Genomic DNA, 19,990 nt, shown 5'->3' with positions numbered 1-19,990 from the left:
CTACCTGAGTGTGTATGAGAGAATTTTAATATTTAAAGCTAATTCTGCTTGCTTCTGGACTCAGCATATACGTTTGCCAAATTCATGAACAAGGCAGAGATGTTTTACACCTCACTCCAGCCTGGCTCCCCAGCCCCTGCCGAGCCGCCTGCATGGGGGAGACCGAGCCTCCTGGAAGCTTGGCTAGAGCGCTGGCACGTCGGGCCTCCACGATGCCAGTCCCGCAGGGAATGGTGTGAGGCAAACTGCCCTTCTGCCTTGGTGCCCCTGGCAGGGATGTGAGAGCTGTTAGGGGATTTATAGCGTTAGGCGTTTGTGTTTAGAGCTTGTCTGGAGGCTGCGGTTTTTGAATTAAATTAAAGCAATAGCTCTTTGCTGCTATTTTAAAGCATTTCAGTGATGTTATTTATTTTTATAGTGCCTTGTGACACCCTGTGAGAAACACATTGTAATAAATACATAATGAGGCTGCCTCACACCGAGAGAATTGTCAGTGGAAAAAAAAATGGAGAAAAGCGCTTATTCAAATGCTGTAGTCACATCTAGAAAGGGTACCACGCTTCTAGTGCTACACGAGGCTTTGTGAAAATACTTTTCCTTTTATCTGAACGAGCTTCTTCCTCACTTGCTAAAGCAGAGGACGTAAATACACCTCAATAGTCGAGGCCACATGCGCTCAGCCTTTCACCTGGCCCGATGGCATCTGAGCGAAGCGCAGCGTTCCGCCAGGACCCGCTGTGCCACTTGCCCAGACGCGCTGGCCCCATTTACAGCTCGAGATGGTTTCGCAGAGAGCTCAGCGCCCTGCGGGATGAGCCCACCCGGCCGCTCGGCGCTCCCCCGCCTCAGCGCCTCAGCGGCGCCCCGCGCCCGGACTCCATCTCCCGCCGGCCCCCGCGGCGCTGCCCGCCCTGCACGGGCGGCCGGGCGGGGCGGGGCGGGGCGGGGCCGCGCTGCGCTGCCCGCCCCTCCCGAGGCTGCCCCGGCCGAGCCGCGCCGAGCCCAGCCCAGCCCAGCCCAGCCGAGGGGAGCGGAGCGGAGCGGCGCCGCGGGAAGATGGCGAAGACGTACGACTATCTGTTCAAGCTGCTGCTCATCGGCGACTCGGGCGTGGGCAAGACGTGCCTGCTCTTCCGCTTCTCCGAGGACGCCTTCAACACCACCTTCATCTCCACCATCGGTGAGGGGCCCCCGCCCGGCGGCGGTGGAATGGGGATGGGGATGGGGTTGGGGTTGGGGTTGGGGGCGGCGGGGCCGGGGCCGGGGCGGCCGCTGCGGGGAGCCGGGGCCGTGGCCGTTCCGTCGCGGTCCCGCCGCCCTCCTCGCAGGGCCTGCGCCGGCCGCTCGGCGCTTCCGTGAGGGCGGCCAGAAAATGGCAGCAGCCGGGCCGCGGGTGAGGAACTGTTGCTGCGGGGCCGAGCCGCGGGCGGGCTGAGCGGGCACGGGGCGGGGGGGGGACACGGCCGGGGCCGCGCCGGCCCCGCTCAGCGCCGCGGGGGTGCCGCCGGCCCGCAGCCTCCTCGGCCGCTGCGTGGGGGGCACCTCCTCGCCAAAAATGGAGTCGGGTTTCGCGTTCGGTGGGGAAAAGCGGTCAGAAGCTGTCTGAGCTCTTTCGGCGACACCGAGCGCTTCTGAAGCGGGCCGCCGCGGCGTGCTTCTGGGGGGCTCGGCGCTCTTCCTGCTGCTCCACGAAAGCGATTTAAAAAGGGTTTTCGGAGCCAGTCCTCAATTGAAATTGCAGTTCGGGGAAACTTGAGGTGTCCGGGTAACCAAATGTAGTTCAGTTTGCTCTTTAAAACAAAGTGTGGTGTTTTGGGGATGAAGCAGTAAAACGCAGGGGAGGTTGCTGGTATTTAAGAGAGCAAAAGTCAGGCTGGCTTGGAAGAATAGCACTAAGAGAAGGAGTAGACTTTGTCATAAGGAAATTGATTTAAAGATGAGATAGAGCAACGTGTCGCTTGGTTCATGTTCCGAGTGCTGCTGTATCCTCGCTAGACGTTTGACTGCGCTGAGCACCTGATGCGTGGGGAAGAAGTGAACTTTCATTCAGGCAGATGTGACTGGCTACGTGAGATATGGCTGGCATTTCTAGTGCTTCAAGAACAGAATTTCTACATTTCCAAAACAAACAAAAATAAATTACTTTTCTCTCTGCCTTCTCTTTGCAACCATCTTCAAAGTGCTGTATTAATAACTCCAGCTAATCAGGGCCTGAGTAGCAGTTTACTGAAAAAAAGGTACTTTGCTCTATGTGTGGTCGCTTAAAAGGCTTAAACCATAATAAATGCAACATAGTTTTCAAAAAAAGCCTACAGTGGTTCTGTACAAAGTATAAAATGACTCTTACTTAGAAAGAGATGGCTAGCATAAATGGCTGCCTCTTGTTTTCAGTGATCTTGTCATTACTTGAACTGCTTAGACTCCTGATGTTTCTTTTTCTGTCTCACTTGATTCACTTTGAAGTGTCAAGGACTGCAAATATGATTCTGTTTTTTTTTTTTAACTTATTCAGTAATATAGGGTTTGTTCTCTTGTTTCCGTCCTTTATGTTTGCTTTTATGAGGGTCCTATTATCAACACTGTTCATTTTAAGAAAGATGTTGATAATTGAGGTGTACTTATGATTCCATAGGTAGTGATTGTGATTTAATTTCAGTTGTGTTTTCCTATTCTTATAATGTGTTTCTTTCAATCCCTTTCCTTTTTAGCAAAGGACCTACAAAGAGGAAAGTTGACAAGGCAGGAAACAGTGAAACTGCTCATGCAAAGTGCTGACATGCTTAAATAAAAGCACTATTTTTTTTCAGTGTTCCCCATGTTGGTTGTATTACTTTCAGGTCAGTCATGTAGATCTCCTTTGTATGTTCTTGTAAATGCTCTTTCTCTTTTTCTTTTTAAAGAGGGAGTACATGCTGGCTGGTCCATGCTAGTCAGTTGTACAGTCATAACTAATACAACTGCTGTGCTTAGGGGAATTCCGTTTTTAACAGTTCTGAATTTATTCCTTGGTGGGTAAAGCACTGGCAGCTGTGGTGTGGGGGAGACAGGGATATGATGCTTTTCCCAATTGTGCCCCTGCCAGTTGAAGCTTTAAGGTCTCCAGATTAGCGTTCCTAACTGGGTACACTGAATCTTCCTGAAGTATAAGCTGCTAGGCCATTATTTCTATAAGTAATCATAGAAGTGGGTTCTACAATATGATGATGCTTCCTGTAAAGATGCATATTCAGTCATGGTGATTTTAATTAGTACCCACTATATTATATGCTCTTAGAGGTGCCTGTCTTTTTTCTAACAGGACTGAGGTTGCTTTAACTCTAGAGCCCTGAGAAAGCATATGCGTGAGGTGGGCTGATGACAATTGTTTGTTTGTTTGTTTAATCATCTATTGAAATAGTATTTGTGAGTGAGGTGAGGTGAAGCATTTAGAGGCTTTTCTTAACTATATGGTGATAAAATGTAAGAAAGAATATTGAAGCAAGTTTGTCTAGAAATTAAAGCAAACTTTATTGCCATGATGAAAGGGCCTGCAAAATGTCTAAGCACCAAATATCTTTCTTACTGTTTCCCACTCTTATTGTTGTTTGTTAGTTTCAGTTACCAGAGCAATGGAACCTCTTTCCATTTGGAGAGAAATAATGTAATATTGGCTTACTGTAGAATACTCAAATTACTTAGGCTCAGTGTTCATACTGTAGAAATGAACTGTGATTGCTGTCTTGTTGCATGGCATACTTGTGTTGTGCTGAACAATGTGTTCTGCAGATTCCCTTCTCTTCTGCTGTCATGTACACACAATTTTAAGGCTCAGTCCTTGTAGGTTGCTTGGAGTCTTGCAAAGGGTCTCTTGGCTACTCTGCTCAAGGCTGTTTATGCTATAATGATGGCCGCACTGCTTTAGACAGTAAGGTTTTCCATACTCCCATCCTGTGGCTAACAGTCGCATGAAGAATAGGATATAAGAGCTATGTACATATACCTATAATTTACTGATTGCTTTCTTCTGAAGTTCCTTATGGCTCAAGAGTGTTTGTTTTGAGTACCTGGAGTAGCTGGTGTCATCAGCAAACTTTGCCATCCCGTAAGAGAAGTGAACCAGCTATCTCTCTCTCTCAGGTGATCCTTTTGGTTATTCTAAAAGATCTGCTTTAAGTCTGTGGTTTGCAGGTCCTTGGCCTTCAGCAACTTCACAATTTTCATATACGTTATTAGGAAAACTTCTGTAATGGTTGACAAGTCACGACACTGCTGTGCTCCCTAGTGGGGATCAGCTTTTCACTGTTAACATGGGATCACAGAATCATAGAATTGTAGGGGTTGGAAGGGACCTCAAGGGGTCATCGGGTCCAACCCTCCTATGCCAGAGCAGGTTCCCTAGAGCAGGTTTCCCAGGTAGGTGTCCAGAGGGGTCTTGAATATCTCCAGAGAAGTAGACTCCACAACCTACCTGGGCAGCCTGTGCCAGTGCTGTCATCCTTACCATGAAGAAGTTCTTTCGCATGTTGGGGCGGAACTTCCTGTGCTCTATTTTGTGGCCATTGTCCCTTGTCTTGTCCCCACAAACCACTGAAAAGAGTTTGGCCAAATCCCTGGATAAAACTTACACAGTGGAAATATGCTATGTAAGGTTATGTTATTTAGCTTGCTTCCTGAGTGGAAACTTCTGCTTTTGCACAGTTCTACATGGAAAGTAAAATGCAATTGTGTCAGCTAATTTTCATACTTAACAGCTCCAAAAGCAGAAAATCTATCTTGAAGTATCTCACGTGCATTTTGTTAGTATTTTCAGTGGGGTGTATGACAAAAAGAAGCATTGATTTGGAAGTCTTTGTGCATTTTAACTTGCCATTTAAGTAGTACTATCTGAATTAGGATTATCACTCTAAATAATAAGGTTTATTGTTTGCATTCCTTTCAACTTCTTGTTTGAGCAGTTTTCTCTAAGCGTGAAGTTGTACCTTTAGCTGATAGTTGTTCTGACTAGTACAAAGCCTTGCTGACTCTGAAACAAAACTTGTTGTATTTATTTTTTAATCCAAGATAATACGAGTATTTGACAGGAAGTTGCCCACACAAGATAGTACTGTATCTGAGAGTTGAAACAACTTGTTGATTTTACAGAAGTAACTTTTCCATAGCCTTCATCTTGCAAAATAGGACACTACTCCAGCAATCAAGCACGTGTATGCTGACCTTATAACACTTTGATGAAAATCCTTTGACAAGCACAATTATCAACTTCCCTTTTGCAATGAAATTTCCATGTCTGTAATGTGTAATGGAAATTGCCCTAGTGTACTCAAGTCAAATTATGTCTGAGTATTTCTACTCTACCCTGCAGTTACATGTGTGATAGACAAAAAATAAGTGAAAAGAGAGAGGTCGTAGTGTGTTTTCTTCTTTTTTTTTTTTTTTTTTTTTGCGTGTGTGTGTTGGTGGTGCCCTTCACCCCCATTAGGCTTCCGTATTCCCATCTTCATTCCATATCTTTTTAGGCTTCTTCAGATGGTAGGAGCTCTGGAAGAAAACAAACATCAGTGATAGACAAGCAAAGAGAAGGATAAGTCAGGAAGGAGTTGTCAGTGGTACTTTATTAATAGTAATTATAATAAGGGAATTGAAGTGAGTGAGACTAGTGCGTCTCAGCTGGTGCTGTGATTTAGCTCTACAAAATGGAAGTGCATGTCCAGGACTTGATAGCTGGGTATCCTTGCAACACCGTGTGAGGAGGAGGTCAAGCGCTTGTAGTGGAATATGGGCAGACAGCATTGTGGAGGTAAATGTGAAACTGAAAGTATGATTCAGTTTGCACGGTACATGATGGGTGATCAGCAAGATGTTAGCCTGATGTTGAGCAGACAACATTGCAGTCAGAGATACCACAGGTTAAAAACCTTAAAATTTGTGTCTCTTCTGACTGTAAATCTGATAGTAACAACAAGATGGTAACAAAAAGCATCTTAGACTTTGTTTTTCATCTGCCAGTGAGATTGCCTTGCCTGCCCTTTTGTATTCTGCAACAGGCCAATATGAGTGGAATCATTTTGCTTTTATTAAAAATACTGTTGCAGCGTTCTTGCTGCATGTTACTGTGAAACAGTGTGACAGATGTCTAACTGTTCTCTGCCTGTACTTACTGGGCAGATGGAGCTCTGTCTTGGTTATGTGTTATCTGGTTATTCGAGTGACAGGAGGGCAACTTCGAGCTGCTTTTGTGACTTGGTTTGAATGCAAAGTTAAGCATACAGACTAACATGGAAGGACTATAGGAACAAATGTACTGTTTGATACAGGCTTTGAGAGAGGTATTGAAGGCACATAGCTTTTGTTTGGGAAATGTTTTTTCAAGGACTTCCTAGTCCTTCTGCAAGAGGGCATCCCTTACTAGAAGTAATTCTGACTTCTTTCAGAATTTAATGGAAATTCCTAACATGATGAAGAATACAGGCAGTTTTTGTAATGATGCTTTATTTCATGTTTTATGATTGAATTGCAAACAAGCGTGATTTCCAGTAATATTCTGTTTTTTCACCTTTAATAATATGTTGTGGTATCTTGAATGTCCGGTTCATCAAGGTGACTGTAGATCTATAAAATGGATCTGATCCTTTTCTAATGTGAATGAACTGTGAATAATACTAACTTCAATAGAGTTGTTCTGTATAAAGATTTTGTATGAGCAGGGTTGATCCAGAGGCTTTTAGTTGCCTGACTTGCAACTCAAAACTTGAGATAGCAACTTCCTGTTCCAGCTGGTGTTTCAGTGGGAGGTAATTTAGTACCTCTTTAACATTTTTTGACCAGCAATTGCATCTAATATCAGTTTAATCTTGTGGTTTATAGTGAGCTTTCCTCTGAAATGTAAGCTGTGACACTTTGCTTTTAAACTGTGTACAGTCTAATAAAACTGAAGTACCACATGCTTAGAAGACTTATCCTCTCTCTGCTCAGGAGAACAAACAGTCAAGCAAGCTTAAGATGATCTGTATTACTTGGCCTGCTGTTGTACAAACGCTACTCTTTCGGGCACCACAGGGAAAAAACAGACAAACAAAACTGATGCAGAATGTTAGTTGCATTCTCATGTATGTATGGCAATATGTGTGAGGAACAGTGGTCACTAATAGCAGTCAGGCACCAAACCTGCACTTTAGGAAGAACAAGTTTAGTCTAAGAAATTCGGGAAAGCTAAGCTGGCTACCAGCCAGGGAACACATACTACCACCACCCCCTACACACATGGTAACAAAAAACAAAAACACCTCCTTTCTTTCATCTGCCAGAGAGAAATCGCTTTCATTTAATGAAAGTGAATTTGTCTGTATGGTGGGACTTCTTATGGAATCAAAGATGAAGTAAGGTGTCTGTGTCATCCCAAGCATGGAAGGAAGGGGTAAGTCAGAGTAACTGCTGGCTGGGAGAACTTCTCTGGCTTAGCAGAAGTGACTGTAGAGGAGTACTGAGAATATCCAGTGTGGGAAAAGGAGGTGAAGTGGCCATTAAAGGAACCTTGCATAATGTACAGAAAGCATATTGTAATGGGCTAGAAAGACAAGTATGGCCTTCATTAATAAGTTAGGTGGTTTTGCCTGTTAATTTAGGTAGTAAGAGCCTTTCAAAAAGGCCTATTTAACTGCCTACATGAATAAGGAAATAAAGCAGCCCTTCTTTCCCCCATGTCTTTTGCTTCCCGAACAACAACAACAAAATCCTCATGCAGTAAACCTGCATAAAAGCAGGGGGTTAAGAAAACATCTTATTTAAAAGAAAAAAAAAAAAAAAAGACAGGTTCTAAAGTCTGTTAAGAGGGCCATCTTTATAAAATTAACTTTAGTAACTTTAAACCTTCTGCTTTGTCTTTTGGCCTGATTTGTGTTGCTTCCTTTTCCTACCTCCTTTTCCTATATTAGGAAGCTTCGTTATCACCAGTTTATGTTGCTGGTGACATCCATATGTTATGTATTGGTATGGTCCCAGATGGTGACCTTGCTCAAGATAGTCGATCACATTAGATATTTGGATCGAGTGGGAGTTGTCAAACCTAAAGTTTTTTTTTTTTTCCAAAAAGAAGCAGCTTCTCAATTTCTCACTGGATAGTTATATAGATACACCTAGACACAAAAGTTACTGGAAAAAAAACAAATCTCACCTTCTCGGCCTGTTCTTATAACAACTGAAACAGTGTATGAATAGTGAATAATGAACTTTAAATCACGGTGGCAAGGATACTATTAGATTGCCTAATTTTTTTTTTATTTATTTCAATAAGGAGTTTATTGAATCTCTGGGATGCTTAAGATGCCAACTTTTCGATGAAAAGAGATTTTGTTGTTATTATTTAGTTAGAGTCATCTTGGTTCAATAAGGCATTTTGTATGATTTCTACATCTACAAACTTACCTGACTTACTGGCAGGAGATTAGGGATCATCTTTTTCCTGTTTTGAGGGCATTTTTCTTTCCAGTTTGAAATACATCTTCCATTGCTGCATTAGAGGTTAAGTCAGTGTGGGGCAGAGTCCTTGGCAGATCACTGCAGCCATTTCTGTTCTGTAGCTAGCCATTGCTCGAGAGTGGACTTTAGAGCAATTCCTGTGCAAGCATGGAGCTGCTGCTCGTCAGGTGATATCCTGGTGTGTGATCCATGGGAGCTGCTTGGAAGCTACTTGAAGGCCACTTTTTGGTCTGTATTAACAAGGGCTTTAATTCCATGATTGATTCAGTGGTATCTGTGATCTGGTGCTCAGAAGATGAGAGCTGTGACGGTGTGAAACCTGTTCTTTTAATATATGCCATCAGTTGCAATTATAGATGGTGGTAAGCTGAATTACGGAATTTACCCAGATAAAAAGAAACCTGACCACAATAGGAAAGGATTTGGTCATCACTCTTCAGTGGCAGCACCTACCCTAGTTTCAACTAGCTGTAACACTTTAGCCTCAGCTCGAGCCTTTTGGTAGATTTTAAATGTTTGCTGTTCTCCAGTTGCATATTGGCCTGAAAGGAATATGTTTTTGAAGCAGCTCAGTTAGTGCATTCCTCTTAGAGTCAGTCTATAAATAATCCTTAAAATAAACAAACTTTGCTGTCTGTATCGTAGGACAATTTTAATCTGTCAGAACAATTTTAGATGAAACTGAGTTATCACTGAGTGTAGTTTATTTTACACTGAATAAGTAGTAGATATAGACTAGATTTTATACACTTCATAGACCCAACCCTTCTAAAGCTGCTGTGGAAATCTGTTAATTTTTCTTGTATACAGCAGTAATAAATTTCTTTCTGCTATGTTATTTTATGGTTTTAAAGTTCAACCAAGTATTCTTGGTGTTTAAAATCATCCAATTCAAAGGCTGCTCAAAGCAGGCTATATATTCTCTTTTCAGAATTTTGAATACAGAATTTGACTTTGCAGGATCTTCTAGCATTTGAATGCACTGTTGTGGTGGCTGAGCTCATAGGAGCGCTGTTACAAACAAGTGGCTGAAGAGCACTGGATTCAATTCTTGGTATGATAATCAGTTTATGCTATAGGATGCTGAACTTTCAAAAAAAAATTAAAAAAACACAAAAAACTGTTCTAAAGTGTAGGTTGGCCTAATTTGATAATTAAAAGTTGTTTTCTGAATGTCCTGTTGCTTTTTTTAATAACAAGTAATTTATCTTAAATGAAGCTGTGTGGTAGCTGTACTGCAGCTGAGGAGGTGCATGCTGAAAGAAGCTGCAGTTTGCTTAATATTATGAGAATCAGATTTTGGTAATAAGTTTTAGGTGCCTATGAGCAACAAACCACTGTATGCTATGCATGCGTGGCACCTCCATTCTTCATTGCCTTACCTCCTTGAGCCATTTGGATATATTTATTTTACCAGTGTAGTGGTTAAAGTTTCCTTTAAGAACCTTACTGTGGTAAAATATTTAAAGATGTTAGACACTTCTGTAATCTTTGGGTAGGAAAGCAGTATCAAATTCTTTGCGGAGGTGAACAATGAGATTAAGAAATGCCAGCTAACCCAAAGGATTCTCTGAATTTGTTAGTATTTTCTGGATTCTTATGGGCTGTTTAGAAGGAATGAATACAGATTTGTCCTCTGAAATTGTGGAAGGATGAGCAAAACTGGTTGCACTTGTGTGTAATTCTAAGATAATCTTACAACTTCTCAAAACATTAACAATCAGCAATGCACCGGGGTGAAGGTCAATCTGGTATATTTTTCAATGGTTGCGATAAAAGACTACTGCGTCTTTAATTGACATAGCAATACAGACATTGCTGAGATCATCTGAAAATGCCTTGCAGATGTTACTAGGGACTAAAGCCAAATGTTCAAGTTCAAAATGATTAGACTTTGTTCTTTTGCATTAGGCTGTATGACACACTGGTATGTTGCAAGTGTTCCCCACCCTGCCTTTTATACTCTGATCTTATTTCTCACTTGGTCATTTCTTAGGTTTACTGAAATCCTTCAAGAAATATCTAATACGAAAGCAACTTTCTGAGGCTTTATAGACTTAGAGAGTGCACTGATGTATTACAATAAAACATTCAAACAATCCCTTGAAAACATCACTTTAAAAAAAAAAAAAAAAAAAAGTTGTGCATTTAATCCCAAACCTACTGCTGAGAACAGAAAATAGCAATCCCTGCTGGTACTTCCTACAGCTAACTGATTCGGATGTTCATCTATGCAACGTAGTCACTGTGTAGCTGGAGAAAGCTCAGCTTGAAAGTTGATGTGTAAATTCCGGTTGGTCTAATGCTCAAAAAGGATAAGGAGACTTTGTACCTTGACTCCTTTTGCTGTCTTACAATGAACTCATTTTGACTGTGACCTGTGTCCAACAGTGATAAGTGTCACAGCCATAGGAAAAATCTTTTTCTAAAAATCTAATTTCCTTTTAGGTTTTTGTTTTTTACTACTTCTGCTCTTACTTCAGAAGAGTAAGACAAGATTTAGTTAAGTAGGATGGTAACTTATTTAAGAGAGTGTTGTGTTTGTTTTTTTTTTTATTACATGCTCATCATGCAAGGTAGGTCTCTTAGTTTTTAGTGGGGTAAATAAGATTTGTTAGTGTGGTACATTCTTTGACAGTCTGAAATGAGACTCTTTCTAGCAAGCAAGCCATGTATTAATTTTTCACTGCTGCTTTGCCAATTCTTGCCAAAAGAAGACCTTCACCTCTTTAAATCACCTTTATTTTTAAATTCCCTTTTTTTGGATATTAAAAAAAAAAAACAAACAACTTTTTAATTGCTATACTTCGTGTTTGTTGTTTTTTTTTTTTTTTATAAGTTGCATCTTGCTTTGTCAGAGATGGAGAAATACTGTACTGTGGTAGATATACAGTCTACTGTATGCTATCACAGATTGACATTTATTTGCACCCTGCATGGTTTAATTTCCTGGCTAATTTGTTATTACAGCTGCACATCCAAAATAAGTTAGTTGACATAAATATACAGACTATATGGACTGAGTGAGATAGGAAACCTATTAATTAAACTTGAGTTCAAATCGACAAGAATTGTCAACTGATGTGGCTTTCTGATGTGTGAGGTCCAGCACTGCAAACTGCATGTCAAATTAAGCTAAAATACTGGATAACTATGTAATATAGATAAAAGGAAGGATTCTAATATGTACCTAATGGCTACTATGTAGCCAATAATATGTAGCTAATATATAGCTAATGGCTACTAAGTTGTTTTTTTTCACAGTATTTGGGTGTGCTTGTTGATTTTTTTTTTTTTTTTCCTGTCTTTTAACGGCTTGTATAATTCAAGAATATGACCCTTCCACTGCCTTCTTTGTAAGCAGCCTGAAGACCAAAGAAGCCTTTACCTGCAGAAATTATTTGCTGGTTTTAATAGTTGACTTTCTCCAGCCAGAATACTTTGTTTTGGTTTCGTTATGTTGGAGCATTTTCTGCAAGACTTTTTTTTTAACAGAAGAAACAAAACAAAATCTGTAAGCCCAAACAGTGGTGCAACACAGGGAAAAGTTGTAGTGTGGACCCAGCACAAACTGCTCCTGTAGCACTGAAAAACCTGAAATGTTAACTCTGTCAGGTTAAAGTCAACTGAGGGGAGAGCAGGAGTAACAGTTATGCCTTGAGAGTAAGCTGCTGCTCCAGAAACTAAAGTAGCATAATAAACTGTTTCAGCGCCTCTGCTCAGACCATTCTCAAAGTCTTGCAAGAATTGCATCATACAGGTTTGCAGTAGAAAACCACTGGTACCACTACGAGCTTTGCATAGTGATTCAAGGTAAATGCGGCAACAAGCAACTCTCCTGTTTTTGCGTGCAAGTCTTTGTATGGCACTAATGATACTGACTCTTCGTAGTGCACAAGTTTCTTGTTGTGTGAACGTATTCTTGACAGTTTTGTTGGAAGTTGTGGAAGAAAATACGTTCATCTTCAGTAAAGTGAGAAGATGCATCCCTGGTCTGTAGTTAGCAAGGATCTGAAAATGATTTGGAAGAGCAGTAAACCCTATTCTAAACCCATGCTACAGTGGAAATGCAAGCAGCTATAGTCCAAACTAAAACATGATTCAGCTCTCAACTCAGACCTCCCTGCCAACTGGAAGCTTGTGATTCCTGCAATAGATGTTCTTCAGTCCGTGTCTAATATCTATGGACTTGCTAGGTGGAAATACTGGTATCAGGCTGTTTTGTGTGGCAGTTCTACTTTGGCCATTAAAGGGAATTATCCTGTTTGCCTTTGCATCCGAAGAAGGAGTCTAGGTCTGTATTTTGTAGAAAATTATGAAACAATTTCAGATGTACATCCAAATGATTCTGGGCGTTTTCATGCTTTTGGATAGAAGACCATTGGGTATTGCATTTTAAAACTGGGATTTCTGTGATCTTTTGCAATCAAATTAATTATTATTTATTAAACCCGAGCATCGTTTCAAGCTCTTGTATCCCACTATGTGATTATGTACAAAGTAAGAATCGTTTGATAAAGGAAATTCTCCTCTGTCAATAATTACTTTTAAAATGCCATTCAAATGTTTTATGTGGCATCATTTAAATTTAATTCTGTAACCAAAATGTTGTTCATACTCGGCCATGCAAGTGTCCTTAGCAGGAAGTGGTAGCACATGTCACTAGGCTTGCTCTATGAATGTGTGCAGCTCACCACTTCCTGTTACTGAAGGGAAAGAACAAAAGAAACTTCAGTTTCTAGTTCATTTTAGCCTCTTAAAAAGTTGCAGTTGCATTTGTTAAACTTCTTTGTATTGTGACAGATATTTATGGCTTTCTGCTTTGCTTTTCTTTTAGCTTTGAAATTTGTCTTTATTCAGGAAGAATTTTGGTAAAGTTCCTACTAGAAGTCTTAAGTTCTGAGAAGCCATTTTTTGGGCATATCCTGAATTTTAGAAGTGATCAAAGGAGTGGTTGTATAAATCTTGTTGGTGCTGTAAGGGAAATGACTAACCACAAGAAACCACTCCGTGCAAGGCATGGACTGGTGCACATAGATACCTAACTGCAGTGTAAGCTCGCTTTTTCAGAAAACCATCCCTGTAGGAGTCTCTTACTCTTTACACTGATGTGTCTTAGTTTCAGTAGTTTACAGTATGTGTATCTTGAAACTGTGATAGTCTCTGAACCTACTTTTCCCGACTGTTGTTATTCTCAATGCTAAGACTTCAGGCCCAGACATAAATGAGCCCTTTTAAACTCATTTAACTTGCTGTCCATGATACAATACTCTTTACAGAAAGAAAAAAAAGCAAAACAACGACAAATAACAGCACTTGTATTTGTGCTTTTATCACCATTGAGGCCAAAAAGAAAGTCAAGGTCATTCATTTTCAGACATAAATACAATTAAGTGTGATTTCAGCAGGTGTTGCACCTATTTAGAAAAATCTTTACAGCAAGACACAAAATTCCATTAAACATACATGTAGAATGGAAACACTTTCCAAACTTCTGTTCCATACTGTAAGGTTTCTTTTTTTGTGAATAGGCATCATACCTATGCTATTTTTTGGAAGAATGCAGGTTAATGAAAAGATCTTTCTGCCTGTACCTACACTAGTGAATCTTTAGAAACTATGATTATGGCAATAGTCTTAGCATTTTAAATCAATGCAATTAATTTCATATGGTTTTAAAAGTGCTGATGTTCTGTTTCTGCTGATAATGTGCATTCTAACTAATGGGCTAGACTGTGTATCCATAGCACATCAATATTTGAAAGTTGAAACTTAGTATTTTCAGGATATTAAAATATTAATATCACATGCGAGAAGAATGAAAGTCAAGTAGTTAATGAATGTCTATATTTCATGTTCAAATGCTATTATAGTAAATTAAAATAAAAATATTGTAGCTTATTTCCAGTGCTTCCTGTTTAAGCTGTGGATAAATTAATGAAGCTAGAAACAGCATTCTCCCAGTTAAGATACTCTTGATAATTGCCATTTAAATTACACTTCAGAAAAGAGGAGAAAGGAGAAGGGGGGGGGAAAAAAGTGTCTTCTACAGATTATGTTTAGATATCAAGTAGTTGTTTAAGATCCAGTGAAAGAAAAATGGGCCATTAACTTCAAATCAGATTAACTAGGGAAGGAGACTGCCCTGGGATTCAAGAATCAGTCAGACAGTGGAATTTGAGCGATCTCAATTTGAGTTGTATTACAGTAAAGGTTTAGATATGTGAAAGTTAAAATAGCATAATTAAAATGCTAGTCTGTTTGGAAATCTTGTCCTTGCTTCATAAATTAATTTGATGATCCCTCTAAGCCTTAAGAGATATTAAGCTCTTCTGAATTAATTCCTTCTCTCTGCTCCCCACCACTTAAAATCTGTCTTCCAAATCAATCATAGAACTGATGGGTACCATTTGGAAGAGTAAGGGGGCAAAGGAGAGAAATGCTTTCTTGATCGTTTCTGAAGCTGTCTAGAAAATCTGAGTTATTCCTACACTGGTATCCTTGATATCCTTGCTTTGGTCATCTTCAGTAACTATCTGTATAGCTTTTATTTCCTGTGATCCTTTGCACTTGACTGTGATGTCTGGCTGGCTTACATAAAGTGTTGCAAGAAAAGCAACTGAAGAGCCATAATATATTATTTTTTCTCAGAGCTAGCAGATGTCCTAGGGATTCTAATTTAATTGTAGGGACTAGTCAAAAGTTGAGAAAAATACACGTTCAAACTAAGGACCTTGTTGGAGAAAAACAGACAAGTTTTGAGATTAAATCTTCCCATAAACCTGACCAATTTTATCAGTGATTCTGAACTTGGTGCGTTTTCATTAAGGAGAATAATTGTGATACTTTGGATAAAGTAGAGGACGTGTATCTCTCACTTCCTAGTGTGTGCAAGAAATGACCATTTCAGAAATATTTTTTTTCCCTACATTTGCTCTTACCAAATTGCCCAGAGAAAATTGAATGCTTCCTTTTCATTTATTGCAAAATTCAGAGTGTTTTTTTCTCTGGCAGGAATTGACTTTAAGATCAGAACAATAGAATTAGATGGAAAGAAAATCAAGCTACAAATATGGTAAGTACTTCAAAGTAATTTAAGTTTTGAGTGAGTATTGAGTGCTTTGTATTCACTAGTATTGAATACTTGGAGCAGGAATACTTGGTAACTTTTGAGCATGATTGTACCAGAAGTTTCATACCTTTTATTTATTGCCTTTAAGTCTTGTGATTTCTTCTAGCTTGTTCTTTGAGTGGCTGTGTTTCATTAGTGCAGGAAATCGCCTGTTCACATGCTAGTGTTATAGCAACTTCCCATTTTATCAAAAGCTGTCCTCTTAAATGCACTTTTAGTTTTTCCATGTGGAAGAGAAGTATTAATTACATAGTTATAAACCAGAAAATGAGACCTAATAAAATATAATCTGAATTCTTTGATACTTTAATACCTAGTTATACTCATAAAGGCAGAGGTGAGTGATAATGCTCCCATTTCTTGCATGGTGGTTTAGCAGAGGCTGAGACTACTGATAACAGTAGACGGGTACTTGGAGTAGCATTACTACACATGCCAAACCCTTAAAATGCTACTGGTGAATGTAGGGCTCTTGCTGATATCTGAAGTTCTGGCAAAGATAGCTGTGATACTTGCATGCAAGCCAAAGTTCTTGTGACTGAGGAAGTGAAGTGCCAGAAGTGGTTGGTATGAATTTTGTATTGGTGATGTAAGTCAAAAAGGTGTTAGCTTTTTTTTTTTTCCCCAGCCCTTTTGGATTTAACATCCTGTAGGTCTGACTAGTATCCAGATTTGTTAGTTCTGTTGTTCACTTGCAAACAGATACTGCTTTGAAGTTATCTAGGATATTAAAAAAAAAAAAAAAAAAGGGCACACTAAGCTATAGTGGCTGGTTTTAATAAATAACAGTATGTGAAAATCGATTAACCCAAAATATTTTACTACTGCGTGTTTTAAATTTTATTAAATGCAGGACTCGGATGCACCAGAACTGCCTTTGTTAATTCTAGGAAAGGCTGTTTAACATGTGAATGAAAATGTAAATGCTTTTATGCCATATTTATGGTGCTACTGTTATCACTGATAAAAGTATGATAGCTTGGAAGTGAAGATGCTGAAGTGAGGCCTGAAGAAACTTGTGCAAATAGCTTCTAAATTGTATTTTTCTTTAATGAGTCAGTATCAATACATTGTTGTTCTGTTTTTAAAAGGCTTTTCCAAGTACCCAAAAGTGTAAAGACCACCTCAATCAAATGTTTGTTTTCACTGAATTTTAGGGATACAGCAGGCCAGGAGAGATTCCGCACGATCACAACAGCTTACTACAGAGGAGCCATGGTGAGTGCTCTTATTTGACAAAGCTTATGTACAACTAGTGTAACTGGTTCGCTGCTCTTCATATTACATCATGTAAGTCTTCAGCTGGAGAATTGGGTAATTGTTGCTTGGACCATGGGGAATAAAGTGTTTTATTTTTTTAAACCTGCTGGTACTTTATCTAGTCCTGTTTTTTTGTGGTGAAACTTGAAGCCTTTTTTAATGTGATTACAATTTCTGCAGAGTGTAGTTAAGAAGCTAAATAGTCATGGTTTAATAAAGATAATTTTTTAAATACAATCAACCCTTTATACATTTGAAGTGTTTTGAAAAGTAGGTGAAAAAATTATTTTAATACCAAGAATGTATTGTCACTGAGCTGCTTTTCCTTCTGCTCTTCATTACCTTCAGCTGGTAGACAATGCAAAATCTGGATTAGAAATGCGATCACCTACAAAAGCTAATGTTACTTTTTCCTTCATTAATAATGACTCGAAGTCAAATACCTCACTTGGAGCCTGAACTCTTTGTGGTACATCGACATGTAATGACTCTTAATGCTATGATTTGAGATGCTTGAGGTGGAGACTGTTAATTTAAGCTTGCAGTTGACTAGCTCTGCTGCTACTGTGTGTTCTCATCACCTTTTACAAACAGATCCATTCATACTTAGGCTGGCTGTGTGTCCAGATAAACCCACTATTACAGAATGTAGGTGGGGAAAAAACAGTAGCGATTGCGTCTCTGGTAGAGCATTCATGGCCAAAGACTACTTTGTCTTTTGAGGAATGATTGGACAGACAATAAGAAATGGAGGTGAACCTGGCAATCTGTCCTTAATACAGCTGTTGTGTGGTTCCATATGGTATGTTGCTTGTTGAAAGTCCATGCTAGTTCACATACATCACTGTTCTCTGAAAGAGCTATAGCTTCTGCGAGAGCACCTGGTAGATTCTTTCAGAAAGGATAACACTGGCCCCAGCAAGCTGAATCTCACAGGTTTTGTTATCCTTTGACTGCTTAGGGTTGCTGCTTCTAAACTTGATGTGAGCATTGAAGTCCCCTGCTTGCTGCTGTAGTAGAGATTGCGAACTCTTCCTGACTATAGGCTAGTAATTTAAAGCTTTCTATTAGTGTGTTTAATCTATCTAGCAGTGCCACGAGATGTTAAATAGTAATATTTTGGGTGAATCTTCAGCAAATGCATAAAGCTTTAAGAAATGGTTGTTGTTTGTAGGTGTTAAGTCCTGTGTCAAATTTTTTTCAAGAATAATCAAACTAACAGCATACATCGAAGTCAACTAACGTTGCTACCTCATCTAACAAGATTTTCTTTATTTAGGGAATTATGCTGGTGTATGACATAACAAATGAAAAGTCTTTTGACAACATAAAAAACTGGATAAGAAACATTGAGGAGGTAGGTACTTTGGAAAGTACTTCTTACTCGTTCTATCTTATGAATTCCCTGGGAAAAATAATAATCAAATAATTCAATTTCACAATAGCTGCCAACATATGTGGCCAAGTTAGACTATACAGTGAAAGGAATTGCATAAAGTTTTTTGAAAATGCTCTTCTTATGGCTTTTATTGCTCTTTCTTGCTTTTGGGTTTGTCTAAGGAATGGGAAGGAACTAGATTATAAGGTGTCAGACTTGCACTAAGATGACAGATCTGTGTGTTTTCAGTTGCTATTGTGTTGTGTGTTTGTCGAATTAAAGATTTTTGTTCTCTTCATTTGGTCTTCAGTAAGCTTCCTTCCTGCTAGCCCTATTGTAAATTATTTAACAGGACATGCTGTCAAGTAGGGAGGGGTCATGAGGTCATTATGAAGTTAGAGGAGAAGCCCTAATTTTAGTGAAGCTGTAGTTAGGTAACAGAATCTTGCTGTTCTCTCACTTCTTTGTTGTTGTTTTTCTAGTGTATGTTCCCCCAACCCAGTCTAAATTCCATAGGCTTTTTTTTTTTTTTTAAGTATTATTCTTTGTCTAAGCAAGAGTATTGTCGAAGTGACCAATTTGACCTGATAGAGACCGGGCTAGAAAGGTGTTCTTGTTGAAGTTCACTTTGTGATTACAACTTAGACATTTATTAGTAATCTCTTTTAAAAATACAAATATGTTGTGTAATGATACCTTAACCAAATAATGTTAATGGTACACACTTTATTTCAAAGTGGTGCATAGACACTTCCAGAATATCCAAATGCCTGTGTATGCATGCAAAGTGGTGCAGAGTTTGTGGCACTGTAGTTGATTTGTGATGATACGCAAATTGAATGTGGAAATCTTTATCCAACCTATTTTAATAGTTGAATATTAGATTGCCTCTTTCAAAAGTCAGTCCCTTTCTCAGTAATGCCTTTACATTAGATAATTTTTTGAAAAGAAAATACTTATTTGTGGATGAGATTGACATACAAAAATTTCTCGTAAATCATGATTTAATTTGTTCTAAAAGATTACCTTTTCCCCTCTCCAGCATGCCTCTTCAGATGTAGAAAGAATGATCCTGGGTAACAAATGTGATATGAATGAAAAAAGACAAGTCTCAAAAGAAAAAGGAGAGAAGGTAAGCTTTATGTTGACTTAATTTACTTGGAAGCGAACTGTTCTTAGGATTTCTGCTACTGGGTATTTTCTCTCTTTAGGTATATGAGAGATAATGAGCCTCACACCTCCATTTAAGATTTTTTTTTATATAAGATGCAGGCTTTTTTTTTTTAAATAGCACTTAACTGTTTAACAGTTAATAATGTTAACAGTTTAATGATTTTAACATTATTCTTGTCCTGTGGGGAAGAACCTGTAAATAATGCCGACCTTTGCAATAGTATAAAATATTGTAAGTCCAATATAAAGCTTTGTATGTAGCTTGATCAGATTGTACCCAATTCACCATGGTCGTACTCTTCTCATAGGTACTGTTATTAAAGCTAATGTAATTAGTTGCTCTGCAGAGCAAATGAGTAAGATTACTATACGATAAACGTCATCATGTATGCAGCTGCAATAGTATAGTTGCTAGTTACACTGCTTGAGGGGTGGTTGCATGTAGTTACCTCGTCAACATATCCATATCAATGAAGATTCTATCTCAGTGAGCTTTTGGGTCCTAAATAAGTCTTTGTGACAAATTAATATTTTTGTAGGTTTTGAATTTACATGAGGATATGGAATGCTTTAATATTTTCTCTAATTGTCCA

General features: G+C 39.2%; 1 protein-coding gene across 3 annotated transcripts in view; it reads left to right on the top strand.

Annotated features, from left to right (window-relative positions):
- Positions 1–948: 948 nt before the first annotated feature.
- RAB8B (RAB8B, member RAS oncogene family) overlaps positions 949–19,990 on the top strand; it is a 28,586-nt gene continuing 9,544 nt past the window's right edge. For 2 of the 3 annotated variants that reach the window (XM_068695682.1, XM_068695680.1), the window contains exons 1-5: positions 949–1,180; positions 15,469–15,529; positions 16,744–16,804; positions 18,126–18,203; positions 19,267–19,356. In XM_068695682.1, coding sequence (XP_068551783.1) covers positions 1,057–1,180; positions 15,469–15,529; positions 16,744–16,804; positions 18,126–18,203; positions 19,267–19,356 — 414 coding nt within the window. In that variant the 5' untranslated portion in view covers positions 949–1,056. The remainder of the gene's footprint in view (positions 1,181–15,468; positions 15,530–16,743; positions 16,805–18,125; positions 18,204–19,266; positions 19,357–19,990) is intronic. The other variant, XM_068695679.1, reaches the window with a different exon arrangement.

The sequence above is a fragment of the Anas acuta genome, chromosome 12 (assembly GCF_963932015.1).
Source record: "Anas acuta chromosome 12, bAnaAcu1.1, whole genome shotgun sequence".
In the NCBI taxonomy this organism is placed as follows: Eukaryota; Metazoa; Chordata; class Aves; order Anseriformes; family Anatidae; genus Anas; species Anas acuta.
This window is presented reverse-complemented; position numbering and strand designations above follow the sequence as displayed.